Below are 26,973 nucleotides of genomic sequence, written 5' to 3' on the forward strand. Positions count from 1 at the left end.
GGGGCCGGTGCGACGCTCTGGGTCCCTCCTCCTCCTCACGCGGTTGTTGTTACTCTAGCTGCCGGGCCCTCGCGAGGGTGATGGATTTTGAGAATCTTTTCTCCAAACCCCCGAACCCGGCCCTGGGTAAAAAACCGACCACGGACTTTGATGAAAGGTGATTCCCCATCTTTTTATGCTTTGATCGCAGGGCCCCAGCCGGGTTCCGCCTTTTGGTTCCATTCGGAGGTCGCCGGGGCCGCGTGTGGGCCACGCCGCTGGGTCGCGCGGGGAGTGCGTGGGCGAGCGCGTGGGGTCCGCCTGGCAGGTGCGGGGGTCGGACGTGGAGCGGTCGCTCTGGGGCCGCGGGGATGGAAGCCGGCAATGGGGCTCCGTTTGTAAGCCGCCACGGTCGGGACCCTGCTTGAGGGAAGCAGCGGGGTCCAGGCGACGATCTCTTCCCTTTCTCGGCGCTCCTGACCCTCTAAACCCGGTTAGAAACCTCCATGTGTTTCCACACTACTCGTCCTTCCACCGGACCATCAGCTCCAAGGGGACAGATCATTTGTCATTTCTCACTGACACATGCTAAACACTTTTTTTTTTTTAAACCGAAACCCTAAGTTCATTAAACAATGAGGGTAAATAGTGAATAGTTTGCCTTTAGTTCATTGATTTGCATCAGAAGACCCTAAAGACCATAATAAAGCAGCAAACACCATTTGGATGTAACGTTTCCATTAGGTAGCGAAAGGAACTGACACCGCTGGCCAAATGATGCTAATTTATTGATCTCATTTTTAGAGACGTGTATAGTGTGGTTTGTTTACACCCAGATATTCATTTACATTTTTTTGTTTGAAGTGCTAAAGACCAACTTATAAACCTGTATGTTTTCCCCAATTTCCTTAAGCTGAAACCGAGACACACAGCCTTTTTGTTTCTTTATTTCTCTCATTCTCAGTATATCTCTTATTTTGGTTGATTTTTACTTACCGATATCACTCAGATCTGTTCCCTTCTCTTTGTCTCAAATAACTTAATTAAAACTGTTACCTTAATTCAGGCTACCATCAAGAGTTTTACTAAGTGCTTTACATGAAATATGTCATTTAATCTTAACCTTGGAGAAAAGATACTGCCCTTGTTCTTGCATATGAGAAAATTGAGGCACAGAGAGGATAAATAACTTTCCAAGATTGCAGTGTAAGTGGCAAAACTAGGACTAAGTTACCCATGATTTGATTTCTGTGTTTCTAAGGCAAAATAACTAACATAAGATCTATAAATACTGAAAAGAGACAAAGACATTAATTACTTGCAGATGATATGATCCACCTACAAAGGAAAACAAGAGGAATGTTAATAAACTATTAAAATCCATAAGAGAATTCAGCAAGGTGAATCATCACGAGACAATAGCTGCATGTTAGAAAACAATAGCATTTATCAATTTGAAAATGTGTTGGACAGAAGATTCTTCACAAAAACTTTACTAAAATACATCAAAGACGCTTCTCGATTTTTGCCCAAATGTTAGGTGTAGAATGCTATTTAAGTATGGAAAACATCTGTGAACTCTTCCTTGTTCATATCCTTTGCCTGTTTTTCTTTTCTTTGGTCCTTCTCTTTAAAATTTTAGGATCTCTAATCTGCAGATATTTTACTTCCAATTTGTTATTTGTCTTTTGACTCTGCTTATGGCATTATTTTCATTGCATAAAGGGTTTTGTTTGTTTGTTTGTTTTAAATAAGGTCGCAGGAATCAACCTTTTTTGGTTTCTGGGTTTTTTCCTAGTAATTTTATGATGGGATTACTCATTTCTTGAGCACCTACCATTATCCTAGGCCTTGGGGCTATAGCAATAAATAAAGAAAAGATAAAAATCTCTATATTAATAAGATTTATCCTCCCCTCCCCCCCCAGACAATGCATAATATGTATAGTGTTTTGGGTGATGATAAATACCATGGAGAAAATGAAAGCTGGCTAGGGGGTTAGGAAGGGAGGATGGGATGGTAGGGAGAATGTAGATATTTTAAAGAAAGTAGTTAAAGCCTCAGTAATATCACTGATAAGTAGTATTTGAGCAGGGAGATGAGGAAGATTGACTTCTAGCAGAGAGAATATCAAGGTCTTGAGGTGGAGTGAGCGTGGTATGATTAGTGATGGGAGCAAAGTGGCCAGAATGGCAGCTGGAGTGGAGTTAGAATAGCAGGACTTGAAGAGAAGTGGGACTTGAGAGGTACTTGGGGGTAGGGTCAGGGAGGCAGATCATGTAGGGACTTGTAGATGCCATAAGAAGGACTTTGGCTTTTACCCTGAATGAGATGAAAGGCTAGTGGAAGGTTTTCAACAGAGAGTGACATTTTAGCAGGGTCATTCTGGTTGTGTTGAGAGTAGAATGTAACAGAGCAAGAGGAGCTTGGATCAAGAAGTGCCCAAGTAGAGAGATATTTTGAAGATAAACTGGATTTTCTCACAGATTGCGTGGGGGATATGAAAGGAGTATAAGTTACTTCAAGGTTTTGGGTCAGTATCATTAGAAGGATGGATTTGCTGTTTAAAGTAACAGGAGAGGGGCACCCGGGTGGCTCAGTCGGTTGAGTGTCTGCCTTTGGCTCCGGTCATGATCCCAGGGTCCTGGGATTGAGTCCCGCATTGGGCTCCTGCTCGGCAGGGAGTCTGCTTCTCCCTTTCCCTCTTCCTTTCTTGCCATTCATGCTCACGCACACGTGTGCTCTCTCTCCCTCTCGCTCTCTCTCAAATAAATAAATAAAATCTTAAAAAAATATAACAGGAGGATTAGGTCAAGGGTTCAGTTTGGGCTCTATTAAAAATATGTCAAGTAGCTATCCGGGTGGATGTGTTGACGAGGAAGGTGGCTTTGCCTGCCTGGGCTCAAATCTGAGCCCTACCAGTTAAGCAGGTGTGTGGCAAGTTTTACAAGCTTTCTGTAATTCCGTTTTCTCATCTGTAAAATGGGCTTTTAACCACCAGTGCAGTGCGTATGCCTTTGGGCTGTTGTGATGTGGGTGATAGGCATGGACTGGCTTCTGGCGCAGGGTGAGCATAACGCAAGTGCCAGCTGCCGCTGGTGCTGCTCTCGTAGGCATTATTGTCACTACTGCGTTGCCTCAGGAGAGCCCGCTTCCTATGATAACCGGAGCAGTGAAGCTTCACAGTATTCGGCTTATTGGCTCTTGTAGCGATGGCTTCTGTGGAGGTTCACAACCTGGTACCTTATCTGATAGACGAAGCTCTGAGGCTCTGACTAGGGACAGATGAGCCGTACGCCGTTGGATTGGGTGAAGGTCTGAAGCCCGAGCTCCTCCTGTAACTTTGCAAGAAGCTCAGAGCGTCTATTCACGTTTTTGTCGCTAGTAGTGTATTCCGTTTGTAACATGTTTTTTGCGAATGTACACATTGCCTCCTCCTCGCCTTGATCTGGCACGTAACTCCTGTCTTAAGCTTTTATTCAGTAGCCACGACTCGTCCAGACACAATTGCTTTCAGCCCCCTGTATTTATGGTGTAAGCCGTCATTTAGATTTACCTGTAGATTTCAGTGACATCTTTGTTCACCAGCTTCCCATCTTCATCTTTCTTGGGTTCATTCTTAGTTTTGGTAGAATATCATCAAGTCATTGTTTCAGACAATGTCTCTCTGCATATTCAACTTCTCAGTCCTTGCGAGTCTGGAAACAACTTTTCTTTTTCATCTTCCCACTCTCCTGACCTTGAAAGGCACCTTGCATTCTACCTGAAATACTATTCTCCCTTATGTTCCTCTTTATTTGCTAATTTTTCTTTTTTCTTTTTTAAAAGATTTTATTTATTTATTTGAGAGAGAGATTGAATGGCGGGGGGGCAGAGGGACAGAGACAAGCAGGCTCCCCGCTGAGCAGGGAGCCCAACTCCGGGCTCGATCCCAGGACCCTGGTATCACGACTTGAATGGAAGGCAGACGCTTAACCAGCTGAGCCACCCAGGTGCCCCGCTAACTTTTTAAAAAAGTTTATTTATTTATTAATTTTGAGTAATCTCTGCACTCGTCTTGGGGCTCAAACTCACAACCTGGAGATCAAGAGTCATGCACTGTACTGACTGAGCCAGCCAGGCACCCCTGTTTGCTAACTCTTACATATCTTTTAAGCTTAGAAGACCTTTGGCCCCCAAATCTAGGTTAAGTGTTCCTCATGTATGGACCTGTGCTTATCATACTATATTAAAACTGCTTTTTTTTCCCTCCCAAGCACATAGAAAGTTCTCAGAAGGTAGGGACAAGGTCTTTTTCATTGTTGTATCCCAGGATTTAAAGCCGACAGCCTAGTATATGGTGGATACTCAGTATTTGTTGAATGAATGGAGTGATGAATGAATGGGTGGTTTATATAGCTTCTGTTACTAGGACGTGAAGGTTATGTAATCTAAAATTTCAGCTTTACGATTTACTTACAAACACATGTTGACGTGTACTGTTCATCATAAATTTGTACATTATTCCTTGGAGTGTTTGGAGTAGACTTTGAATTTGGAATTTCTTTGAGAGCAAGTAGAAGAGAAGCCAAAGCTGTGAATTTTAATGCTATGGTATGAACCATTTTCAGATTGAAAAAACTCTTGTGTTATTTGATATTTTTGCTGCAGAATCGATGATGGAATAGATGATACAGAAGTTGAAGAAACACAAGGAGAGAAAAGAAAATGGGAAGTAAAACTGGAATGTGAGCAAATACCTAAAAAAGTAAGATTAAGTTGGCATATTGAAAAAACAGACAGGAGTGGGTATGAGAAATTTGTTGGGGGTCCTGTTTGTCCCAGTTTAGTCAGCATTGGAGACCTAGTTGGCTTATATCAAGGAAACCTGATAACACTTCAGAAAATTCATCATTCAGAAACTTTAGTCTTTTAACATGAACTTTTTTAGTGTATTACCTTTATTTTGGTTTTCCCTGTTTCTGAAATGGGTTGTAAACCATTTCAAAAACTTCTCATTTCAAATTAGGCCGCAATTTTTAAGCGTTTGATTTATTTGCCAGCTTAACTAACCTTAGTGATTTACAGCTTACAGCTTGTGTTACTTTGCTAGGACTGCCCTAACAAAGTACCACAAACGTTGACTTATGCAACAGAAGGTTCTTGTCTTGTGTTTCTGGAGACTAGATGTCTGTTATCAAGCTGTTGGCAGGGTTTGTTCCTTCTGAGGGCTGTGAGGGAGAATCTGTTCCATGCTCCTCGTGTAGTTTCTGGTGGTTTGCTGGCAATTTTGGTGTTCCTTGGCAAGGCTTCCAGAAGCATCACCCTGATCTTTACCTTCATATTTGAATTCTGTTCTCCCTATGTGCATATATCTGGGTCCCTTTTTATAGGGACACCAGTCATATTGGATTAGAACCTACCCTAATGACCTCATCTTAACCAACTATACATGTAATGGCCCTATTTCCAAATAAGGCCACATTCTAAGGTACTGGCTGTTAGGACTTCATCGGGAGAATTTGGGGAGGACACAGTCAACCCATAACAGCCAACATCTGCTCCTCTCTCGCCTCTTTTTCTCTTTTTAAACTTTTTTTTATTGTGAATTTTAACACACCACAAAATGATGAGTTTGAATTGGCAGTGAGACTCAGGAGACACAAATAGGCTTTAATGTGATACTCTTATACCTAGCTTTATAAAAGATGCAGGACAGAAAATACAACAGGTATAGCATCTTCGTCTCCTCAGCAAGCCTCTTAACTACCCAAGTATGTAACTTCTTTCGCCTTTTGGGGCGTGTATGGCAGTTATGGACAAGAGCCAAGGTCTTAACACTGAAAAACTGTGGCCTGGATATCTCTCTCTTTGTTTTTTTTAAGATTTATTTATTTTTTTGAGAGAAAGAGAGCATGCGCACACAAAAGATAGAGAGCGAGCGTGAGCACACGCACATGCGCACGCACGAATGGGGGGAGGGTCAGAGGAGCTTCAAACAGGCTCCACGTTCAACATGGAGCCCCACTCAGAGCTTGACCCCATGACCCGGAGATCATGAGCCAAGCTGAAACCAAGAGCTGGACACTCAACCGACTAAGCCATACAGGCACCCCTCCCCCCAATTTTTTATACTGTTTTAATCACATAGACCCCCGTCCTTCATGCCCACTTAAAGTTCCCTAATTCATGTATAACCCAATACAGGAGATAGGCAGGTAGAACATGCTACAATTATTTTAAGTAGATTCCAATAATGGACACCTGCATTATTCCTAAGCAGGCTTGCTTCAGCCCAGGCCCTTTACTCACAAGTGCATAAAACATTAATGTACAGTATCACAGCTGATTAAAAAGAGAACACCAGGTAAAGACTTTGCCAAGTCAAGAAAGAGCATTACCCGCAAAGCCTCTGATGCCTTCTTTCTCAGTCATATTTCTTCATTTCCTACTAGAGATAACTAGAGTCCTAACTTGCATGCTAATCACTTCCTTGCTCTTCTTTACAGTTTTAGTTTTACTACTAATGCTGTAATCCTTAAGAATACAAATTTTCCTCGCCTGTTTTTATACTTTATAGAAATAGAAGAATATTGTATGTGTTCTTTCTGTTGTGTTTTTTCAACATTGTATTTATAAGATTCATAGATGTTGTGGCATATACTTGTCTATTTCCTGAGCTGAATAGTATTCCATTATTGAATATACTAGATTTCATGTTTGGTCTGATTCCCATTTTGGGGGGTTATGGGTAATGCTGCAACATTCTTTCACTTGTATCCTGTAGCACATGTGCTCTGTAGTTACCCAGGAGTAAAACTGCTGGGTCTTAGAGTATAAGCATCTTTGCCTTTCCTTTAATGCCAAACTGTACTCCAAAGTGGTTCTGCCAATTTTATTCCCAGAGGTAGTGTCTGAGAGACTGTATTTCTCCTGCTCCACACTTGGTATTGTCATCCGTCATAGTTTTCGCCATCTGGTGAAGTAGGTCATTGTAACTACGTTTGCATTTTATTGATTACTATTGAGATGGAGCATCTTTTCATATGTTTGTCCATTTGGATTTCCCTTTTTTTGGGCCTTTTCAAGTCTTTTTGACTTCTTCTTCTTATCATTATTGGTTTGTCTGTGATTTTTTTTTTCTTGTAGTTATTTTGGATCGTAAAGGTTTTTTTCCCTTCATTGTGGGTTGTGTGTTGCAAATATCTGCTCATTTTGTGGCTTTACACAATGGTATTTTTTAACTAAAAGTTCATAATTTTAGTGTATTCAAATTTATTAATTTTCTTTATAGTTAGTGTTTTATGTGTTTTATTTAAATATCCCAAGATAATAAAAATATTTTACTGTGATGTCTTCTAAAAGATTGTTTTGCTTATTGTTTTGCTTTTCGCATTTAAGTTTGTAGTCATCCGTAATTGATTTTTGTATCTGTATACTGTGAGGTAGGGGTGACAAATTCTGTTTTACTTTTTTTTTCCCCTGTTATCATACCCAATTGTTCCAGCACCATTCACTGAGGGAAAAGCATTGTGTTTTCCCCCATTGGTCTGCAGTGTCACCATTGTCAAAAATCAAATGTTCATGTTTGGTGGGTTTGTTTCTGGACTCCATTTTCTTCCACTGGTTTATCTGTCTAGCCCTCCCCCAAGACCTCACCATGTTAATTACTGCAGCTTTATAATGAGCTTGGATGTCAGGTAAGCAAATCCTCTCACCTTGTTTTTCTTCCTTAAGTGTCTTGAATATTCTTAGCCCTTTGCATTTCTTTTTTTTTCTTCCTCTTTTTATTTTTATTTGCATTTATTCTATGCAGAATTTACTCCTGAGCCATAAGTTTTTGTTTCTTTAGTTTCTTCTGGGATATCTTTCTCTTCTGTGCAACCTCCTCTTCTTGTTTAGGAACAATGTGCCCTTTTTCAATAAGGATCATCTCGATGTGGCAGGGAGAGCTCATGTGTGAGTTAATCCGACCATGAGCCCTGTAAGTTCTATGCTGTATCTTTGGGGCTTTGCTCACCTGGCTGTGCTCAATGACCAGAGAGAGAATCTGCCTCTAAACCCTTAAGTTCAGCATTACCCTCTGCATTTTTAAGCATGTGCAGTAAAAATTCAACACTCTTCTTGGGCCGCTGACCCTGTGTCCAGCGCTACTGTTTGGCCTGGGCGCACCTACCAACTCCAGCATTGTAGCGACGGAATGGTACACACTGCTTCTGCAAAGTGACATCTTTCAGGTACTTGGTGGCTTTTTGGATGTGCATACCCTTGATGGCCTGGGCAGTTTCATGTGTGTTCTTAAAGTGAACACGAAGATTTGAACCTCTTGATTTGCATGATTTTGTAGGGTTTCCTGGGTCGAGCGAATAGTGAACCATTTTCAGAGGTCACCTCAGGCCACTTAGGGGAAGAGAGACCTTTTGCATTTCTATATAAATTTGAGAATCAGTTTTGTCAAGTTCCTTGGAAAATCCTGGTGGGATTTTCATTGGGAATGCATTTAATCTACAGATCATTTGGAAGAGAACTGACATCTTTAGAATATTGAATTGTCTAATCTTCAGGTCCTCTAATTTCTCTCAACAGTGTTTTGTAATTTCTTTGTAGATGTCTTACATCTTCCATACCTTTTGTTAGGTTAATTGCTAGGTGTTTCGTGAGGCTATTATAAATTATGTCTTTTTTTAAAGCAGCATTTTCTAATTGTGGGTTTCTCATAATTTAGCTATTCAAGAGTTCTTTCTTGCTCTTTGTTTTGATGTTATAGCTTTCTAGCATCTTTTTTAAATGTAATGTCTTGAATGTCTTTATAGTCTGTTTTGCAAATACTTAACTCTGGTATTATAGTGTGAAAGCAATTATTATAGTGTATAAATGAATGAGCGTGGCTGTGTTCCATTAAATTTTATTTATGGATGCTGAAATTTGAATTTTATATAACTTTCATTGTCATGAAATGTTATTCTTTTGTGTTTTTTTCCCCAGCCATTAAAAAAAAAATTCTAAGGACCATTCTTAGCTTGCTGACTATTACAGAAATAGGTGGTAAGATGGATTTGGCCTTGGGGTCATAGTTTAAGGACACCTGCTCCAGATTTTTGTCATGTGTTTTTGTGTTCCTTCATTGTCCCTTGATTTAAGAGAGGCCGGGAGAGTTGGTGGATGGCCTTCACTGGTGTGTTAGTGGGCCTGTGTCTCTATAGGCTTTTCCTCCAGATGGGAAGCCTGATTGGGCGTTCAGTACATGGATGGGCTGTGTGGGTAGGTGGGTTTCCTCCAGCATAGTCGTTCTTAATCTTGTTTGTGCTATGCACTCCTCTTGGCAGTCTGGTGAAGCCCATGGGCCCCTTCTCAGAATAATGTTTTTAAGTGAATAAAATGAAGTATGTTGGATTACAAAGGAAATTTATTTTGAAATTGAAATTTATTTGAAATTGAAATATGATTATCAAAAAACAAGTGTGGAAAGAGTAATATGTTCTTCATTAATGCACTAAGTAATAAGAAGTTCTAGCAGTAGGTCTAATTATTGTAACTTTGACATAGTGATGAATGTAAAAGATATTTTGAGATTTGCAACAACTGTAACGTGATATATGAAAGTACCTGTGATTCTACTAGTGACAGCGGCAGGTACTGTTGAGACTACTGTTTGTTCCCTGTGTTCAGGACAGGCAAATGCTAAATGTCAGCTTAGAGGTTGGTGTAAATAATGTGTGATTTTTATTCCCATTCAAGTTCGTTGAATTCTGTGTGTAAACCCCTGTGAGGAGTCTCTTCTGGACAGCAGGGTAGAACCGGTCTTGTAGGTTGAGTGGATGGAGTATATTTCTGTTGGGGGTTGCTCCCAAATGCCAGAATGTGGAGGACTTCACTCTGGGGTCTTAGTACCCACACAAGAAGATTTGGCTTTATCAGACATTTTATTCAATTTCTTTATTCTCTTTTTTGCCTGGGGTAAATTTCTGTTTGAATGTATCCTGGTGAGGGACGGGGCAGAGAGAATTCGTTACAATTGCTTTGTCTGTTTTTATGTAGAGTTTTAATTCATCCTTACTTACAGTCCCATTTCTCACACTCCAACTGAAACCCAGCCTTCCAATTATAACTTGCTTTTTGTTTTTCAAAAATTTGCCAAGAATTTGTTAAACTTTTCTTAATTACTGATGAATGTACTTCATGTCCTACCCCCCATTAGTATTATGAACCTATGTTTACATTTCTGTACTTTTATTTCTTTGGAGTCTCAGGAGGCCATACTAGTTCAGTAAATCCTCCTGAAGTAGAAGTCTTTTGCTTAAAAAAAAACTTTATTTAAGCTCCTTCATTAAAAGGAAAAAAGTTGTGTATTTGTATACTTTCTAAATTTTATAGAGAACAACAGATATCAAAGCAATGAGTTTATAGCTAGCTGCATGAAGAAAAGTATTAAAGCAATCATTTGTATTTCGTGTATTTCATTACCCTCTGAAAAGAATCATATCGATTAGTAATACTGATCTCTAATAAATAATAAAACAACATAGTTGATGGTTGTCCTGTTTTTGTTCATGTTGCCATGTCATCTCATCTCTTCATTTAATACAAATCAGACATGTTATCACCTTTTAAAGGGGGTCTGCTTTGGTACATATTTTGTGTGTAAGGGAGCATTTAATCACTCATTTGGATCATTGTGATATTTTGATTCAGATATACTGAATAGAATCTCATCTGTGTGTTTGACTAAGCCAAGCTTTATGGGAGCTGTTGCATGATGACTTTCCCTGTCCCCTCTAAATAAAATTAAAGGCCAAAAACCTGGTGAACATAATAATTATCACAAGAATTGGCCAACTTTTTCATAAAGGACCAGGTAGTGCATCTTGCCGACTTCGTGAACCATATTGACTCTGTCACAACTAAACAGGTGTAGATAACACGGAAGTGAATGAATGTATGTGACTGCGTTCCAGCAAAACTTTGTTAAACAAAAATAGAAGGCCAGATTGACATCTGCCGACCCCTGACCAGATGTTATGTTTACAAGTTTGTTCTATGGTATTAGTTTTAAAAGGTGCTCTTTCTTGAAAACTTGGAGACAGGGAACTTGGTGGCCTGATATTGTCGGATTGGTTGATGGTCTTGTCTGGTGTAATGAAGATGAGGTAGGTGTACATTGGGGCCATTGTCAGGTTAGGAAACTTTCTCTTCTTCACGCAGGGAACAAATTCATTTTATAGGCCTCTGATCAATCCTCTGGTGGTACAACTCCTAGCTTTGAAGTTAACATCAAAAGTAAACCATTAAGTTGGACCACCTAGTATATTTTATCATAGCAGTTCTTCTGGTTTGCTTTTGGTTGTTTTTGAATCTGCTGCCTTCATCAGTTATGTGAAAGTAGATAAGAGACCAGACCCCAAAGCATGCTCTGGAGAAGGATCATTGGCCAGTTTAATGGTAGACATGTTATCCCTTCCTGACATGAAAATAGGAGCCTTTTGGCACTTGGATATTTTTTATATAAACCTTTTAATTAAAATGTATCATACATACTAACTGTAATTATACAGCTTGATACCCTTGTGTCACCATGTGTAGACATGTATGCCAATACTTGGAAATTCTTGTACACAAAGTACTTTAAGTTGTCTGCTGTGATCATCTCAGGCTGACTCAGGGTCAGCTGCCATACCTGGCTTCCTGTCCAGTGGGTGCCTGTGTTTGCCTCCGGTGCCTTGGGGCAGCTGCAACAACAGAGTTAGAAAACTGTTTCTGAAAGTAAAGTTAACCTGATTATGGAGAACTGGGCAGTTCTTTGTTCCTTGTCATCAGTGTGTGCCCCCAATGCTGTGAGTTATAAGAATAAGAATAGGCTTTGCTAGCTGTGATATATCTTAGTACAGTGGATTTTCACTTGGGCCATTACAGTTCACTTATTCTTTAATGAAATGATGAGTTATTGAATTAAACCATTTAAAAGCATAGTTGATGCAAAGGGAGAAACAAAATGTGAATTATATTGTAGTTCAATCAAATTATATCAAATAATTAAGATTTGGGGTTTACTCTTTTAATTCAGTAAAAGCACATCTGGTGTACAAATTCAGAACCTTCTATCGGATTTCTTTTTTTTTGAGGTGGATATGTTGTGTTGGTTTTTGTTTTTGTTTTTTAATTCCGGAAAATTTTAAAAATATAAGAGTGGAAAGAATAGTTATGTGAAACCCCATATACCCACCACACAACCTCAACAATGATCAGTTCATAGCCAGTCTTTATTTCTTCTTTATAACCAGATTATTTTGAATATGCCAGCTTTTTAAAATTGAAAATTTAATTTTTACTTAGTTTAGGCACTTTGGGAACTCTACAACATCACCGAAGAATTTGCAATATAGAAAATCAAGAAGTAAAGACTACGATGTATATAGTGATAATGATACCTGCAGTCAGGAATCAGAAGATAATTTTGCTAAAGAGCTTCAGCAGTACATACAAGCTAAAGAAATGGCAAATGCTGCTCAGTCCTCACCATTTCCTGAAGAATCAGTGAAGAAAGAGGGAGTGAAGGAGACACAGAAAGGTAAGGGTGAAACTATTTTGTCATTTAAAGTTTATCTAGAGAATCCGTCACAATTGTCCATATATGGACTGGGGTTTGGGGAGGGGGGAGATTTTCTCCTGCATTTTATCTCATAGTAAGATCATGCTTTCCATGGATCTTTATACCAGATGTCAGCTTGCACAGCCTGAGACGCACCCATCGCCGCCCCCCAACCTGGTCATTCAGCATACAAAGCTTAGGTTACAAGAGGAGAGTACAGGAGGGTTATCAAAGGCCATGACTGCTTTGAAAGGGAGAATGCTAAATTCTTGACCTCTGCGTATATGAAGGACAAGATGTGCCTGTTTGTATTGCTGTCAGTTTAGAGAGGAATTGACTTAATGTCTGATACAGTGGTGTGTCAGACTAAAATGAAATTTAGTTGTAGATATGAGGACAAATGACAACTACAGATGAAAGTAATCCTCTCGTTTTACTGCCTTTTTTTTTTTTTAAATACTCTTATTTTCTAATGTGATCTGTACACTCAATGTGGGGCTCAAACTCACAACCCCAGGATCAGGAGTGTACGTTCTACTGACTGAGCCGGCCGGGCTCCCCTATGTAAAATGTTTTCAGTGAAAACTCTGACAGTAGCATGGGAGGTCATTTTAAACACTTGAAGCTTTGGCTGCTGTAGTGCTGTGGCAGTTGCTGATTAGCTCCATTACGCTCCGAGCTCTTCAAGAGGTCTGGCTTGGGGCAGGCAAGAGTCGGACGCCTAACCGACCACCCAGGCCCCCTATAGAGTATACTGTGGAGTCAGCTGTGCCTCCGTGTTCTCATAAATTAAAGTTAAAATCTTAACACTTTGTGTCTAAGATTTAACACATAAAATGAACTTTCTTGTTTTTAGCAGTTAAACAAAAAACTAAAAACCTTAAAGCTGTTCAGAAAAATGGTAAACAGAAGAAAATGAAGCGAAAACGGGCTGGCGCTGGACAGAAAGGATCAAACGCTCCCGTGCGGAACAGCGGCTCACGGGAACAGGTACAAGAGTGTGGGCGCGCGGGGGGACGCCTGCATGCTGCAGAATTCTTGTCTCCCACCTCTGTGCGAGCCGCAGAGCAAGGCTCTCTGGTGGTGAAACACCTCCTCACCGTCAGTGCGCTCCCATGTTCTTCCTTGTCACTGTCGCAGCTGCCTTCCCTGCCACTCGTTAGCTGCCAGCACCGGTGCTAAGCCTTAGTGTCGTGCCCGTTTACCTGAGCACGTGCACACAAGTGCCTTGCTTTTGCAGTGTTGTACTGTCGATGACTGGAAAAGCAGGGGAAGCAGGGAGAAGATAAAGTGGCCAAGAGAACACTTCAAAAGTCACAGAGTCTTATGGAGTTTCTGCTGTTGTGGTCCCTGTGGACGTTAAAAATGAATATTTCTGAGCATGGACCTTCCGAAACACCCTAACCCTCCTGGTATTTTGATTTTGCTTTGTAGAAGTTCCTCTTCCCTGGTCTGCAGATGTATTCAGGATAGGACAGTAAGGACTCTGCTTTTCTGAGGGCTTCTAAACTAGCCTTTTTTGCTAGGCTTGGTCCAGAAGACAAGAGTTAGGGGTGGTAAAATATTAGAAAGATCAAATATTATAGATTAAAATATATTTATATAAAATCTTGCCCTGCTTCCATTATTTTACAGGTGAGGACTCTGAAGCCCTGGGGGTTCGGGTAACTGCTCAGAGTCACACAGGGCCAGGCCACAGCTGGAGCTTTATTTCCTGACACCCTCCCCCCCCCCCCCGGGAGTATTCCCTGTGATTCATTTGGTTTACACTGACTTAAATGATTATTCAGCTGACAGCCCTTCTACATAAGGAATGGATTATAAACATGTATGTTAGAATTTAATAACACAGTCAAATAAAACCAAAGATTTACATTGACGCATCTTCATTAGACATATAGTTTTGATGGTGTTAAGTGGAAACTTGACATTATTACAAAACAGATCACATTAATGTAGTCAGGTCCCTTCTTTGCACGTACTGATTTCCTAAAACTATTCAGAAATTTGATAATCAAAAGCTATAAATTGTACCACAAGTTAACACGCTAAAAATGGTTTATGCTCCTAAAAGAGCTAAAATGTATTATGAAATTCCCCTTTGTCTTTATATAAAAGTCACCTTTTGTTTATATATTTCTGTTGCCACCTTTGAGGTTATATTTGTAATTATGTTTGTTAACTTGAGCTGGTTATTACTCCCCGCTGTCACTCGGTGAGCTTCTCATTGAGGTTAGCACGCCGCTTTTGGTTCACCTTACGGTTTCCAGCTTTGTCTCCATTGTTCTCAGGAGCCTTATTCCTAGACTTTGGTTTTTATCACAAGTAGTAGCACTTTCATTTAAAAAAATTTTTTTATCCAATTTTTAAAAATAAGGGCAAAGTACAATAAAATATTCACATTGTACAAACACTAATATTCAATGCTGGAATGCTGTTACTATTGGCAGAATATTTATTTTTTAACTGCTGTGCAAGAGTTCAAATCTTACAAATGAAGGCCAACTTAGAAGAGTCACTTTTTAATGTTTTAAAGGTGGTTAAAATAATTTAAATTTCTCTTTCTCACATTTAGTTCTTTGTCTTTGTTTTCAAAGGACGATAAGCCTAAAGAGAAGCAGCAGCATGTGAGAATGAGTCAGGGATTCATCAACCAACATACGGTGGAACGCAAGGGGAAGCAAGTTTGTAAATATTTTCTTGAAAGGAAATGTATTAAGGTATAAAAAACTAAGCAAAAATATACTAAAATGTAAGGTCTAGCAAAAATGTACTAAACCCCTCTTTCCCTTGGATATTCTAAAAGCATAGCTGTACATTTTTATAATGTTTCCTTCTGGAAAAGGTTCAATTAGAAAACTTTATTGAAATATTCTTTTATGTTTAAGAAAGATACTTTTTAAAAAATGCTTTGTGTTGAAGATGTTTAGGACTTAAGATTTTAAGCAGATGCGCGTAGTGTGGTTATAAGATAGCTCTTTAAGAATTAGACTGTAGTAAAAAAAAAGTTTTATACTTTAATGTTTCTAAGACTTTCTGGAATCATGTGCTTATCTTAAGCTTAGTAGGTGTTGAATGACTTAATTATGAGAAATAATGCCTTTTCCATGTTCCTTTTGGCCCAGGGAGACCAGTGTAAATTTGATCATGATGCAGAGATAGAGAAGAAGAAGGAAATGTGTAAGTTTTATGTACAAGGATATTGTACCAGAGGTGAAAACTGTCTGTATTTGCATAATATCCTTTATCACAAGGTGGAATACCTTTACTTTTTCTAAATATTTACACGAACATTTTAAATACGTATACTTTTGAATGAAACCCGTGTTTTAGCTGTGGTAAAATTATGTTATCCAACCCCAACTCAGTATCAAAGTGGTTACATTGTACAGATTTTTTTTTCCCCAAGAAAGAGAAGATGGATTCTTTCACCTGGGCAGTATAGCAGCAGTTTCACGAGACCTGTTCAGCCCCCAGAAAGACTGTCAGAATTTCTGCTGTGACATTAACTAATTGTGTCTATATTCATATAAGCTACTTTATTGTTTTGGGGTTTTTTTTTAATGATTTTATTTTTAAGTAATCTGTACACCCAACATGGGACTCAAACTTACAACTCCAGGGTCAAGAGTTGCATGCTCTACTGATTGAGCCAGCTAGGTACCCTCATAAAAGCTACTTTGTAAAAGAAAAAAAGGGGGGGGGCAGGAATTACGTAATTTGGAAGTACTTATTTTCTGTATATTCTATACTGAATAGAGGCTAATTGTTCCTTAATTTGGAAAACAACCCTAACTCTTTAGTGCAAATGGTACAGACATGTTGTAGAAACATGGAACATAAACACTTTAGGATAATAGCACATTTGGGCACCACAAAAGTTGTTTTCCTTCAGTCATCAATAGAAGGAATCTCAAATTCTAACTTGAGACTTTTTTCCTAGAAAACAATATTGAAGTTGTTTAAATTGATCCTATTTTAAACAAGCCTTATATCTGAAGGGTTCAGATTTGTAAGACCTATCATTGTTATTGACTTTGATTCCCCCACCCCAAAAGAATGCCTTAAGAATAATCACATTTCTTAAAGTATTTAAAATACACATCCTTTTCTTATATCAGTTAAGTATGCCTGTAGTTTATTATAAAAATGGATATGAAGGAGGGGCGCCTGGGTGGCACAGCGGTTAAGCCTCTGCCTTTGGCTCAGGGCGTGATCCCGGCGTTACGGGATCGAGCCCCACATCAGGCTCCTCCGCTATGAGTCTGCTTCTTCCTCTCCCACTCCTCCTGCTTGTGTTCCCTCTCTCGCAGACTGTCTCTATCTCTGTTGAATAAATAAATAAAATCTTTAAAAAAAAAAAATGGATATGAAGGAAAAGTATCCTGTGATAGCTGTTAAACTTGATTTACATAGTTATTCTGAAATTATATGTTTCATGTAATTCAATTAATAATCTCTTGTCTCATATCTTAAGTAGAGAATTTAGTGTTTCTACAATTAGGAAAGGCCTTGATATAGGGAAAATAAAGTCAGTAAGTTAATAACAAATTATTTTATTTGGATTAAAGTTGTTTTCTTCCTTAACATTTGGATTACATGAATACCCTTGCAAGTTTTACCATACAGGAACAAAATGTTATCAGGGTGAATACTGCAAGTTTTCACATTCTCCACTGACTCCTGAAACACAAGAATTGTTGGCCAGAGTAAGTACAATTTTAATTTTTATTTTTCTTTTTTAAAGAATATGTTTGAACTAAGGGTGAGAATTTTGAAAACACACTGTTCTTTAAGGTTACCATATGGGATATATTAGGACTGACAATCTTAGAATTTAGTTCCGTTTAGAAAATTATTATTCATTTGTATATATTTTTTGTAGCTTAAAGGAAAATTTATACTTATTGCAGGTGAGAACATTCCCGTTTATACTTACACAAGCAATAAGTATAAATTAGAATGTTCTTAAAGCCCTCAACGTAGTTAGTAACGTTGGTAGCCAAGCTAACTGGGAGAATGAGTACTCCTGTTATACTCTTAGAAGGAAAGCTAAGAATCACTGGGTGGAAAATATTTTTAGTTACATTAAAACATACTCAAGTAGTTATTTCAGAAGTTTTCTCACCGGGTGCAGTTGGTTAGGCATCTGCCTTCAAATTGTCATGATCCCGGAGTCCTGGAATCGAGCTCCACGTTGGGCTCCTTGCTCAGTGCTGGAGCCTGCTTCTCCCTCTATCTCTGCTCACCTCCCTTCGTGCTCTCTCTCATTCTCTCTCTCTCAAATAAAAATCTTAAAAAAAAAAAGTTTTTCTTCAAATATTCTTTCAGTTCATGAGGAAAGATAATTGAAAAATAATAGTCATTTATATTCTTTTGTTTCTTACATGTTAGTTGGAACTAGTGTCTTCAAAATTAAATTGAAATACAAGTAAAAATAGATTCTCCTAGAACGAAGCCATCTTTCAGCATATGCAGATATTAGAAAGTCAGAAGTGCTTATTTCTGGATATTTTTAGGTTGTAAAAATGAAAGCTCATCCTGGCATAAAAGTCATATCAAATATTTTGTTATTAGTATGAAATACATATGGAAAAAAATAGATGTAAAGGTCTTTTAGGCCTTATAGTAAATATTAGATGAGTACTAGGATAAATAGTATTGGACTCACTAAGCAATTACAAGGGCATCATGATGTACCTGAATTAGACATTGATGCATAAAAATGTGATTTTTTTTCATATTAGGTTTTGGATACTGAAAAGAAGTCATCATGAAAATAAAAGGCACAAAAAAGGTAAAATCAGTATTTAGCACATTTCTTTTTTATTCACTGAAACATCTCTAGAAATTGGCTTGGGAATGTAGGACTTTTCCATTTTCTAAAATAGAAATATTCTCCTTTATCTTCCCCTGCTAAAATATTAGAAAATACTTGATACATATATATCGATACATATGTCTGTCTCCTTGGACCTGCTTCCGTTTCTTGGTTTATCACTATATTTTGTATTTTTATTCTCTTCTTTTGTTTCTTTGTAGATTTACCAAGTGTGTATGATGCACTAAACAGTATTTTTAGTTTTGCTTGTGTTTGGATTTTATTTAAATAGTTTGGATTTTATTTAAACAATAAGTATTCTGTGTCTTTATTGGTGACTTGCTATTTTCACTCAACATTACACTTGTTTTTCGGAGGAGGGTGGAGAGAGAGAGCGGGAGCACAAGCAAGCGAGCAGGAGAGAGAGGCAGAGGGAGAGGGAGAGAGAATCTCAAGCAAGCTCCATGCCCGGTGTGGAGCCTGATGCGGGCTTGATCTCATGACTCTGAGATCATGACCTGAGGTGAAATCAAGAGTCAGATGCTGGACTGACTGAGCCACCCAGGTGCCCTTCAACATTATGCTTCTAAGATTCATACATGTAGATGCACATAGCTCTTATTCACTAACTTATACTTTATGTAGCATTTCATTCTGTGAATTTGTTTAAATTTGTTTAGTCATTCTACTACTGATGGACATTCAGGTTATTTTCAATTTTCTAATATAAAGTATTATAAGTAATTATATATATGTCTTTTTTTTTTTTAAGATTTTATTTATTTATTTGACAGAGAGTAGAGACAGCCAGCAAGAGAGGGAACACAAGCAGGGGGAGTGGGAGAGGAAGAAGCAGGCCTCCAGCAGAAGAGCCTGACGTGGGGCTTGATCCCAGAACTCCGGGATCACGCCCTGAGCCGAAAGCAGACGCTTAACGACTGAGCCACCCAGGCGCCCCTATATATATATGTCTTTTGATGTAGATGTGTGTGAGTTATCCTGGCTATAAACCAAGGGAAATTTAAAATTTAAGATAATACCGATCTTGGGGCACCTGGGTAGCGCAGTCGTTAGGCGTCTGCCTTCAGCTCAGGGCGTGATCCCGGCGTTCCGGGATCGAGCCCCACATCGGGCACCTCCGCTGGGAGTCTGCTTCTTCCTCTCCCACTCCCCCTGCTTGTGTTCCCTCTCTCGCTGGCTGGCTATGTCTGTCAAATAAATAAATAAAAAATCTTAAAAAAAAAAAAGATAATACCGATCTTTTCTAAAGTAGTTAGAACAGTTTATACTCCCACGACTGTGTACGAGAACTCCTGTTGCTCTATACTTGCCAGTGCTTTGTATTGTCAAGACTTTCAGTTTATTGGGCATGAAAGTGATTTCACATAGCTTTATTTTCATGAAATCAGCATCTTATGCTTACTAGATTTTGAGTTTCATTTTTGGTGAAATCCTTCCTGTATTTCTATTGGGCTGATGTTTGTAAGTGGATTTAATAGATTCCTGATGTAATCCTTTGTGAGGTATGTGTGGCGGGTCTTCTCCCATTTTGTGGGCTGTCTTTTCAGTTTTTCTGAGGTGCCTCAATGAGCACAATACTGCTTTTGGCAATCTTTCTAAGTTTTGGAGTTTTGCTTTTTACATTTTTTTTTTTACTCCTTTGGAAAAGGTATTAGTTAACAGTTGCTGCCATAATGGTGTTAACAACCCAAAGCCTCTCCCTAACAAATAAAAATAAACATTTCTTTCCCATGCATCTGCAGGTTGGTTGGGCGTCAGCTAGTCTAGGCTGGCTTTGGCTGGGTTGGCTCTGCTTCGTAAAGCAGGTTGACTAGGACGGTTCTGCTCCACGTTCGTCTCAGTCCCCTCTGGGACCAGCAGGCTAGCTAGCTGGGATGTGTTCTTCTCATGGCTTTGGCGGAAGCTCAAGGCTGTTTGCATCCCATTTACTCACAAATTACTGGCCTAAGTAAGTGACACAGCCAAGAAGTAGGAAAGTACACTCTACTTAGTAAACTTTCCACGTGGGAGGAGCTGCTAAGTTACATAAAAAAGAGGATGGTTGTGGCTATAGGGAGAAAAGAATTAAGATTAACTGATTTCTTTTTGAATGGTATGTGGTAGGGACCTAATTTCCCCTCTTTCCTTGGCCGGATAATCAACCTTCCAGTACCATTCAACTGAAAAGACTGTCCTTTCCCCACTGGTCTGTAATGCCTGCCCCCTCTCCTATATATAAAGTTTCCTTCAAACAAAGCTTGATTTCTGGGGTGTCTTTTCTGCTTCATTTCTGTCTTTCTCTAATACTCTGTCTCAATTACTGGAGCTTTACTGGATTTTGTATAGTTTGATAGTTTATCTGATGCTGTTCTTCACAAATGCCTTGGCTATTTGGGGCCCTTTTTAAAAAAATTTTTTTGGGGGTAAGATTTTATTTATTTATTTGAGACAGAGACAGAGCACAGGTTGGGGGAGAGGCAGAGGAAGAGGGAGGGGGTCAAGCAGACTCCCCGCTGAGCGGAGAGCCTGACCTGGGCCTCAATCCCAAGACCCTGAGATCAGGACCTGAGCTGAACTCGGACACTTACTAACTGAGCCACTTATTTTGGGCCCTTTTACTTTGATACAGTTTTCACTTGTTTTCAGTGTAAAACTGAACACTTTTTGGTAAATTTTACAAAGTTGTGTGACATCACCATACCCAATTTTAGAATGTTTTTGACACCCACAAAAAGATCCTTTGTACCCATTTTCATTGCTCCCCAATCCCACCTCCAGTCATATGCAACCACTGATCTCCTTTCTGTCTCTAGGTTTGCCTTTTCTGGGCATTTCATATAAATTTCAATATGTGGTCTTTTGCTTCTGGCTCTTCATATAATATAATATTTTTGAGATTCATCCATGCCTTATCATAGGCCACTAATTTTTTTAAATAATTGCCCCATTATTCCATTGTATGGTTAGGGGTTTCTGAGTACTGTGGTAAATATATGTTTAACTTTTTAAGAACTGCAACATTGTTATCCAAAGTGGCTGTATCATTTTACATTCTAGACAGCAAAGTAAGAAGGTTTTAGTTTCTCCACGTCCTCACCCACACTTGTTATTGTCCGTTGTTTTGATTATAGCTTTTCTGGCAGGGGTGAAGTGGTATCTCACTATGGCTGTAATTTGCATTTTTCTAATGATTAATGGTGTTAAGCATTTTTTCATGTGCCATTGGTCAGTTCAGATCTTTATCCAGTCTACAATTGGATCATCTTACTGTTGAGTTCTGAGAGTTCTTTGTTGAATACACGTTCATTATCACATATATGATTTAGAAATACTCTGTCCCAGTGTGTGGCTTTGTCTTTTTGTCCTAATTTGTGCTTGCCTTTTTAAAATAGTGTCTATTGAAGCATGAACATTTTAATTTAATGTATTAAGTTTATCGTTTTTTTTTTATGGATCATGCTTTTGATGTTGTATCTAAAAATTCTGTGTCTAACCCAAGATCACAAGATTTGCTTTTATGTTTTTGTCTAAACATTTTTTATAGTTTCAGCTCTTATATTTATGTCTATGATTCCTTAAATATGATTTCTTAAATACTTTATAATTTTGGATGTTATTCTCACTCATTTTTTAAAGTTGATTTTTCTGAATTGAATTAGCCACTTTGCTAATTTCTGTAAATTTGATAATCTGAGTAAGTTTTTCTGCATTTTTCTGCAGACATATCATCTGCATATCATGATTTTTATTCCTTTTGCAGTTCTTACTTATTTTTATTTTTCTTGTCTTGTTGACTTAGGCCTCATAGTACAAGATTTTACAAAACAGCTATATTAAAGTATATATTATATATAATGTACTCATTTAAGCATACAGTTCAATTACGTTAAGTATATTCACACTGTTTTGCATCCAATCTTCAGAACTTTTTCATCTTGCAAAACTTAAACTCTGAACCCATTGAACGGTAACTACCTATTCCCTCCCTCGCCCAAGCCCTTGGCAACCACCATTCTCCTTTATGTCTCTGTGATTTTGATGACTCCAGATACCTCACGTAGGTGGAATCCTAGAGTATTTGTCTTTTTGTAACTGGCTTATTTCACTTAACATAATGTTCTCAAGGTTCATTAATACAGCATGTGTCAGAATGCCCATCCTTTTTCAGGCTGAGTAATACTCCATTATATGTATCTACCACATTTTGCTTAACCATTCATCTGTTGATGGTTACTTGGGTTGCTTCCATGTTTTAACTATTGTGAATAATGCGGTTATGAGCATGATGTACAAATACCTTTTTGAAAATCTCCTTTCAATTTTGGCTATGTACCCAGAAGTGGAATTGTTGGGCCATGTGATAATTCTGTTCTTAATTTTTTGAGGAACCACCATACTGTTTCCATGGTAGCTGTCCCATTTTACATTCCCACCAGAAGTACACAGGATTCCAATTTCTCCACATTCTCACCAACACTTGTTACTCTCTTTTTCTTTTTTTATTTGATAGTAGCCGTCCTAGTGGATATGAGGTGGTAGGCATCTCCTTGTAGTTGTAATTTGCATTTTCCTAATGATTAGTGATGTTGAGCATCTTTTCATGTGCTTATTGGCCATTTATATATCATCTTTGGAGAAATTCAAAGGCTATTCAAGTCCTTTGCACAATTTTGAATAGGGTTTTTGTTGTTGTTTTAGGGAATTCTCTGTATATTCTGGATTTTAATCACTTATGGTATATATGACTTGAAAATATTTTCTCCCATTCTGTAGGTTGCCCTTTCACTCTGTTGATAGTGTCCTTTGATGTACAAGATTTTAAAATTTTCATGAAATCCAATTTGTCTTTCTTTTTTTTTTTTTCTTGTGCTTCCTGTGCCTTTGGTCTCCTATTCAGGAAGTCACTGCTGAATCCAGTGTTGTCAAACTTGTATCCTGTCTTTTTTTTCTACGAGTTTTATAGTTCTAGTTCTTAGTTTAAGTCTTTAATCCATTTTGAGTTAATTTTTGTGTGAAGTGTTTGGAAAAGGTTCTAACTTCTTTCTTTTGCATTTGGATATCCAGTTTTGCCAGCCCCATTTGTTGAAAAGGCTGTCCTTTCCCCATTGAATGGCTTTGGCACCCTTGTCAAAAATTATTTGACCATGTATGGGAAGGTTTATTTCTGGGCTCTGTATTCTATTCCATTGGTCTTATATGTTTGTCTTTATGCCAATACCATACTGTTTGATTACTGTAGCTTTCTAGGAAGTTTTGAAATTTAGAAGTGTAAGCCTCAGCTTTGGTTTTTTTCAAGATTATTTTGGCTCTTTCAGGCCTATTGAGATTCCATATGGATTTTAGGAGGGATTTTTGTTTCTGCAAAAAATGTCATTGTGATTTTGATAGTGAATATATTGAAGTTGTAGATCACTTTGGACACTACTGACAATTTAACTATATTAAGCCCTTCCAATTCATGAACATGGGATGTCTTTCCATTTATTTATGTCTTTATCTTCTTTCAGAAATGTTTTGTAGTTTTCATTGTACAAGTCTTTCACCATTTTGGGTAAATTGATTCCTAAGAATTTTATTCTTTTCGAGGTATAGTAAATGGAATTGTCTTCTTGACTTCCTTTTCAGATTGTTTACTATTAGTTTATGGGAATGCAGCTGATTCTTATGTGTTGACTTTATATCCTGCTGGTTTGTTGAATTCATTTATTCGTTCTAACAGTATTTTTGTGGAAGCTTTAAGGTTTCCTACATATAGATCATAGATTCTACGTATAGATTATAGATATATAGATGAATGTTTTCTTAACATGATAAAATATATTATACCTTATTAAGAAAAGTAAGCATCATGCTAAATGGGGAAACAGTAGAGGCATTTCCACTAGAAGAGTTTATGTCCAGTGGGACTGTCTAGTTTCTGAAAGTTGAATAGAATTCCCCTCTGAAAACATCTGTATCTGGTGCCACTTTCATTAAGAATGTCCTTGATGAAACAGTAAAAATTATTAATGTTGTGAAACCTCGATTCTTGAGTATGTGTCTTGTCAATATTATGCATAGCGAAATGGGAAGATGTATAAAGTATTTGTACATACTCAATGGTATTCTCAAGGAAAAACATCTGTGTGCTTTTATCTTAATTGCAAGCTGAATTAGCTGTGTTTTTTCATGAACACTCAACAACTGAGGGGCAGACTTTTTTTCAGATGTGGATGCTTGGCAGGTACTTCTTCACAAACGAATGAAATGATTCCATTACTTCAAAGAAAATAACTGAAAATATTTGTTATCAATGATAAAATTCTGGCTTTTGAGCAAAAATTATAATTTTGGAACATTTGATCTGTCTCTGTGAGGTTGATAGCTTTCCTGTACTTTTTGTAAGATTGGTTGGTGATATTAAAGACTGGTGATATTTTAAAATGTGGTGTTTTAAATAATGTATAATGTATAATGAAACGTTTGAAAGGTATGCATAAATTAGTAAGCTAAGATTTCCAAATAAATAGTGCATGGTGTTACAAAATTATGGGTTAAACATCCATCCAACCTACAATATAGATCCCTGGGGGTTTTTTGTTTTTTGTTTCTTTAAAGATTTTATTTATTTATTTGGGGGTGAGAGCAAGAGAGAGACAGCGTGAGCAGGGGGAGGGGCAGAGGGAGAAGCAGACTCACCGCCGGAGCAGGGAGCCGGACACGGGGCTCGGTCCTGGGACTCTGGATCGTGACCTGAGCCGAAGTCAGATGCCTAACTGACTGAACCACCTAGGCACCCCAGATTACTGGGTTTTGATGTAACAGTACAAAAAGTTCCTTCTTGTGGTTTCAGATTTTATATTGCAACTGGAAATTTGGTTGCATTTGCTTTTAGTATTTATTTGCCCACCACTTTATTTTTTTAGCTTTTCTGAATAAGTTTTAGCCTTTCTCATATGGAGTATATAGTTGGGTTTTGTTCTGTGAGCCAAACATGAAATCCTTTACTTCCTTTGATAAGTGAATTAAGCCCATTCACATTTATTAAAATTACTGAACATTTGGGTTAGTTTCTGTCATTTTGTATTATAGTTACTGTGTAAATTATGTTACATTTGTGTGTCTTCCCTCTATGATGCATTTTCTTTTTTTGCTCTTTTATAAATTTTGCTTTCTTCATCTCATTTTTATCCTTTTTCCACTTTTATCCAATAAACCTTATTAAGTTTCCATTAAAATCGGTCCAGTTTTGTAATATAGTCTACATTTTTGACATGATCTCTTTTTTTGTATCATTTCTGAGGTCAATCAACTCTTGTTTCATTATTTGCATTTTTTGTCTTAGTTTTGAATTTCAGTTCAGGTTTTTTCATATTCCTAAGCAGGGATATTTAATTCAGTTTGGATTTTTGTGTTACAGTTTGCTGCTGCTGCATGGTTTTTTGGGGGGAAGGGAGTAGGGGTGGCTAAGTTGATAATTTTCATTGGCTGATGTGTTTTTGTTGTTTTTTTCCTGTAGTTTTGTATAGATGAAGAATACTTATGCCTACGCCTGTTCAAGACTGTTGATTTGGAGTGGTTTACAGGAGTCCTCATTTAAAGCGCCCTCTTGTGTCACTATGATGTTGTGCATCTTCTTTAATGGGTGGTGAGGAGGGGACAGAATCTAGTCTACCATTGAGGGAATTAGTCTTCACCAAGATGTGCCAGTCAGTGGAACAAGAGAGGAGCATATATGGCAGAGATGCTGGCTGGTAGGTCAATGTTGTGGTAGTAAATTGCAGAAGTCTTTTCTGATTCAGTTTTGTCAATAAAGTAGGAAGCAAGGTTAGGCTGAATGAGGATAGATGAGATACAGGAGATCGAAGAGAGAAAACTCAGGTTTCTCTAAGAAGACATTGGGATAATAGGTAGATGATGACTATATGGTTAGATCTTTTCGTGTCATTAAATACATTTGCAACATATTTTTAATGGCTGCTCACAATTTTGTTTTATGACTTAAATTATGATTTTGTGTTTTTTTTTAAACCACTTAACTGTTTTTTCCAATTTCTTACTATTGTAAATAAAATGGAACAATGTCTCTTGCTGTGGCATCCCTACACTTGGAGTTCTTAACTTTTTTGTTGTTAAGACATGAGAATGGTTATCTTTCTCATTGGTTCATGAACTGTAGTGAGATTGTACACTTGTGTAACATGTAAATTTTAGAAGTGTGATGCTATCTTTAACACAATAGTCAAAGGCAGAATTCTCCAAGCACAAATCATGAAATTCAAATATGCACTTTTATATAGTGGTACTGATTATTATTAGAACAATACTGTGAGACTGAAACTGTCAGCATCATATTGCTTTATTGCTGGGAAGAATGATAGCATCACTGACTTGCTGTATACACAGAGTATACCAAAGGTAGCAAATTCTTAGCAAAGTTCTGTTTGAAAATATGAGTCAGTTACTTTGTTTGTAACCTAATACTGCTAAAGAAAGAAAGGGAATTGTGTGTGCTTCAAGCAAAAGTTTATCAGAAAAGACCTAGGAAAGAAAGAAACCAGGATAGTTCCTGGGCCCTTAGCATCGGGAGCGTATGAGCTAAGAGTGAGTTGTCTTTTCATGCGCCATT

At 38.1% G+C, this 26,973-nt stretch overlaps 1 protein-coding gene across 2 annotated transcripts; it reads left to right on the top strand.

The window, feature by feature from the left end:
* ZC3H8 (zinc finger CCCH-type containing 8) lies at positions 1–26,449 on the top strand. 2 transcript variants are annotated; one of them, XM_045808931.2, is made up of 9 exons: positions 1–157; positions 4,630–4,726; positions 12,289–12,523; positions 13,401–13,534; positions 15,142–15,264; positions 15,670–15,781; positions 17,144–17,253; positions 18,292–18,341; positions 25,864–26,449. In XM_045808931.2, exons 1-8 carry the CDS (start codon positions 81–83, stop codon positions 18,319–18,321), a joined length of 918 nt encoding a protein of 305 aa, XP_045664887.1. In that variant the 5' UTR covers positions 1–80; the 3' UTR covers positions 18,322–18,341; positions 25,864–26,449. The 2 variants fall into 2 exon arrangements, with proteins under 2 accessions (XP_045664887.1, XP_045664888.1); XM_045808932.2 differs by having other exon boundaries at positions 13,404–13,534.
* The last annotated feature ends 524 nt before the right edge of the window (positions 26,450–26,973 follow it).

The sequence above is a fragment of the Ursus americanus genome, chromosome 7 (genome assembly GCF_024610735.1).
Source record: "Ursus americanus isolate L20-20 chromosome 7, mUrsAme1.1.p, whole genome shotgun sequence".
In the NCBI taxonomy this organism is placed as follows: domain Eukaryota; kingdom Metazoa; phylum Chordata; class Mammalia; order Carnivora; family Ursidae; genus Ursus; species Ursus americanus.

Coding starts and splice junctions, on each gene's coding strand:
- ZC3H8 (XM_045808931.2), top strand. CDS start 81: ATGGATTTTGAGAATCTTTTCTCCAAACCCCCGAACCCGGCCCTGGGT. Junction 12,524..13,400: donor AGTGAAGGAGACACAGAAAG/GTAAGGGTGAAA, acceptor TCTTGTTTTTAG/CAGTTAAACAAAAAACTAAA. Junction 15,265..15,669: donor TTGAAAGGAAATGTATTAAG/GTATAAAAAACT, acceptor CTTTTGGCCCAG/GGAGACCAGTGTAAATTTGA.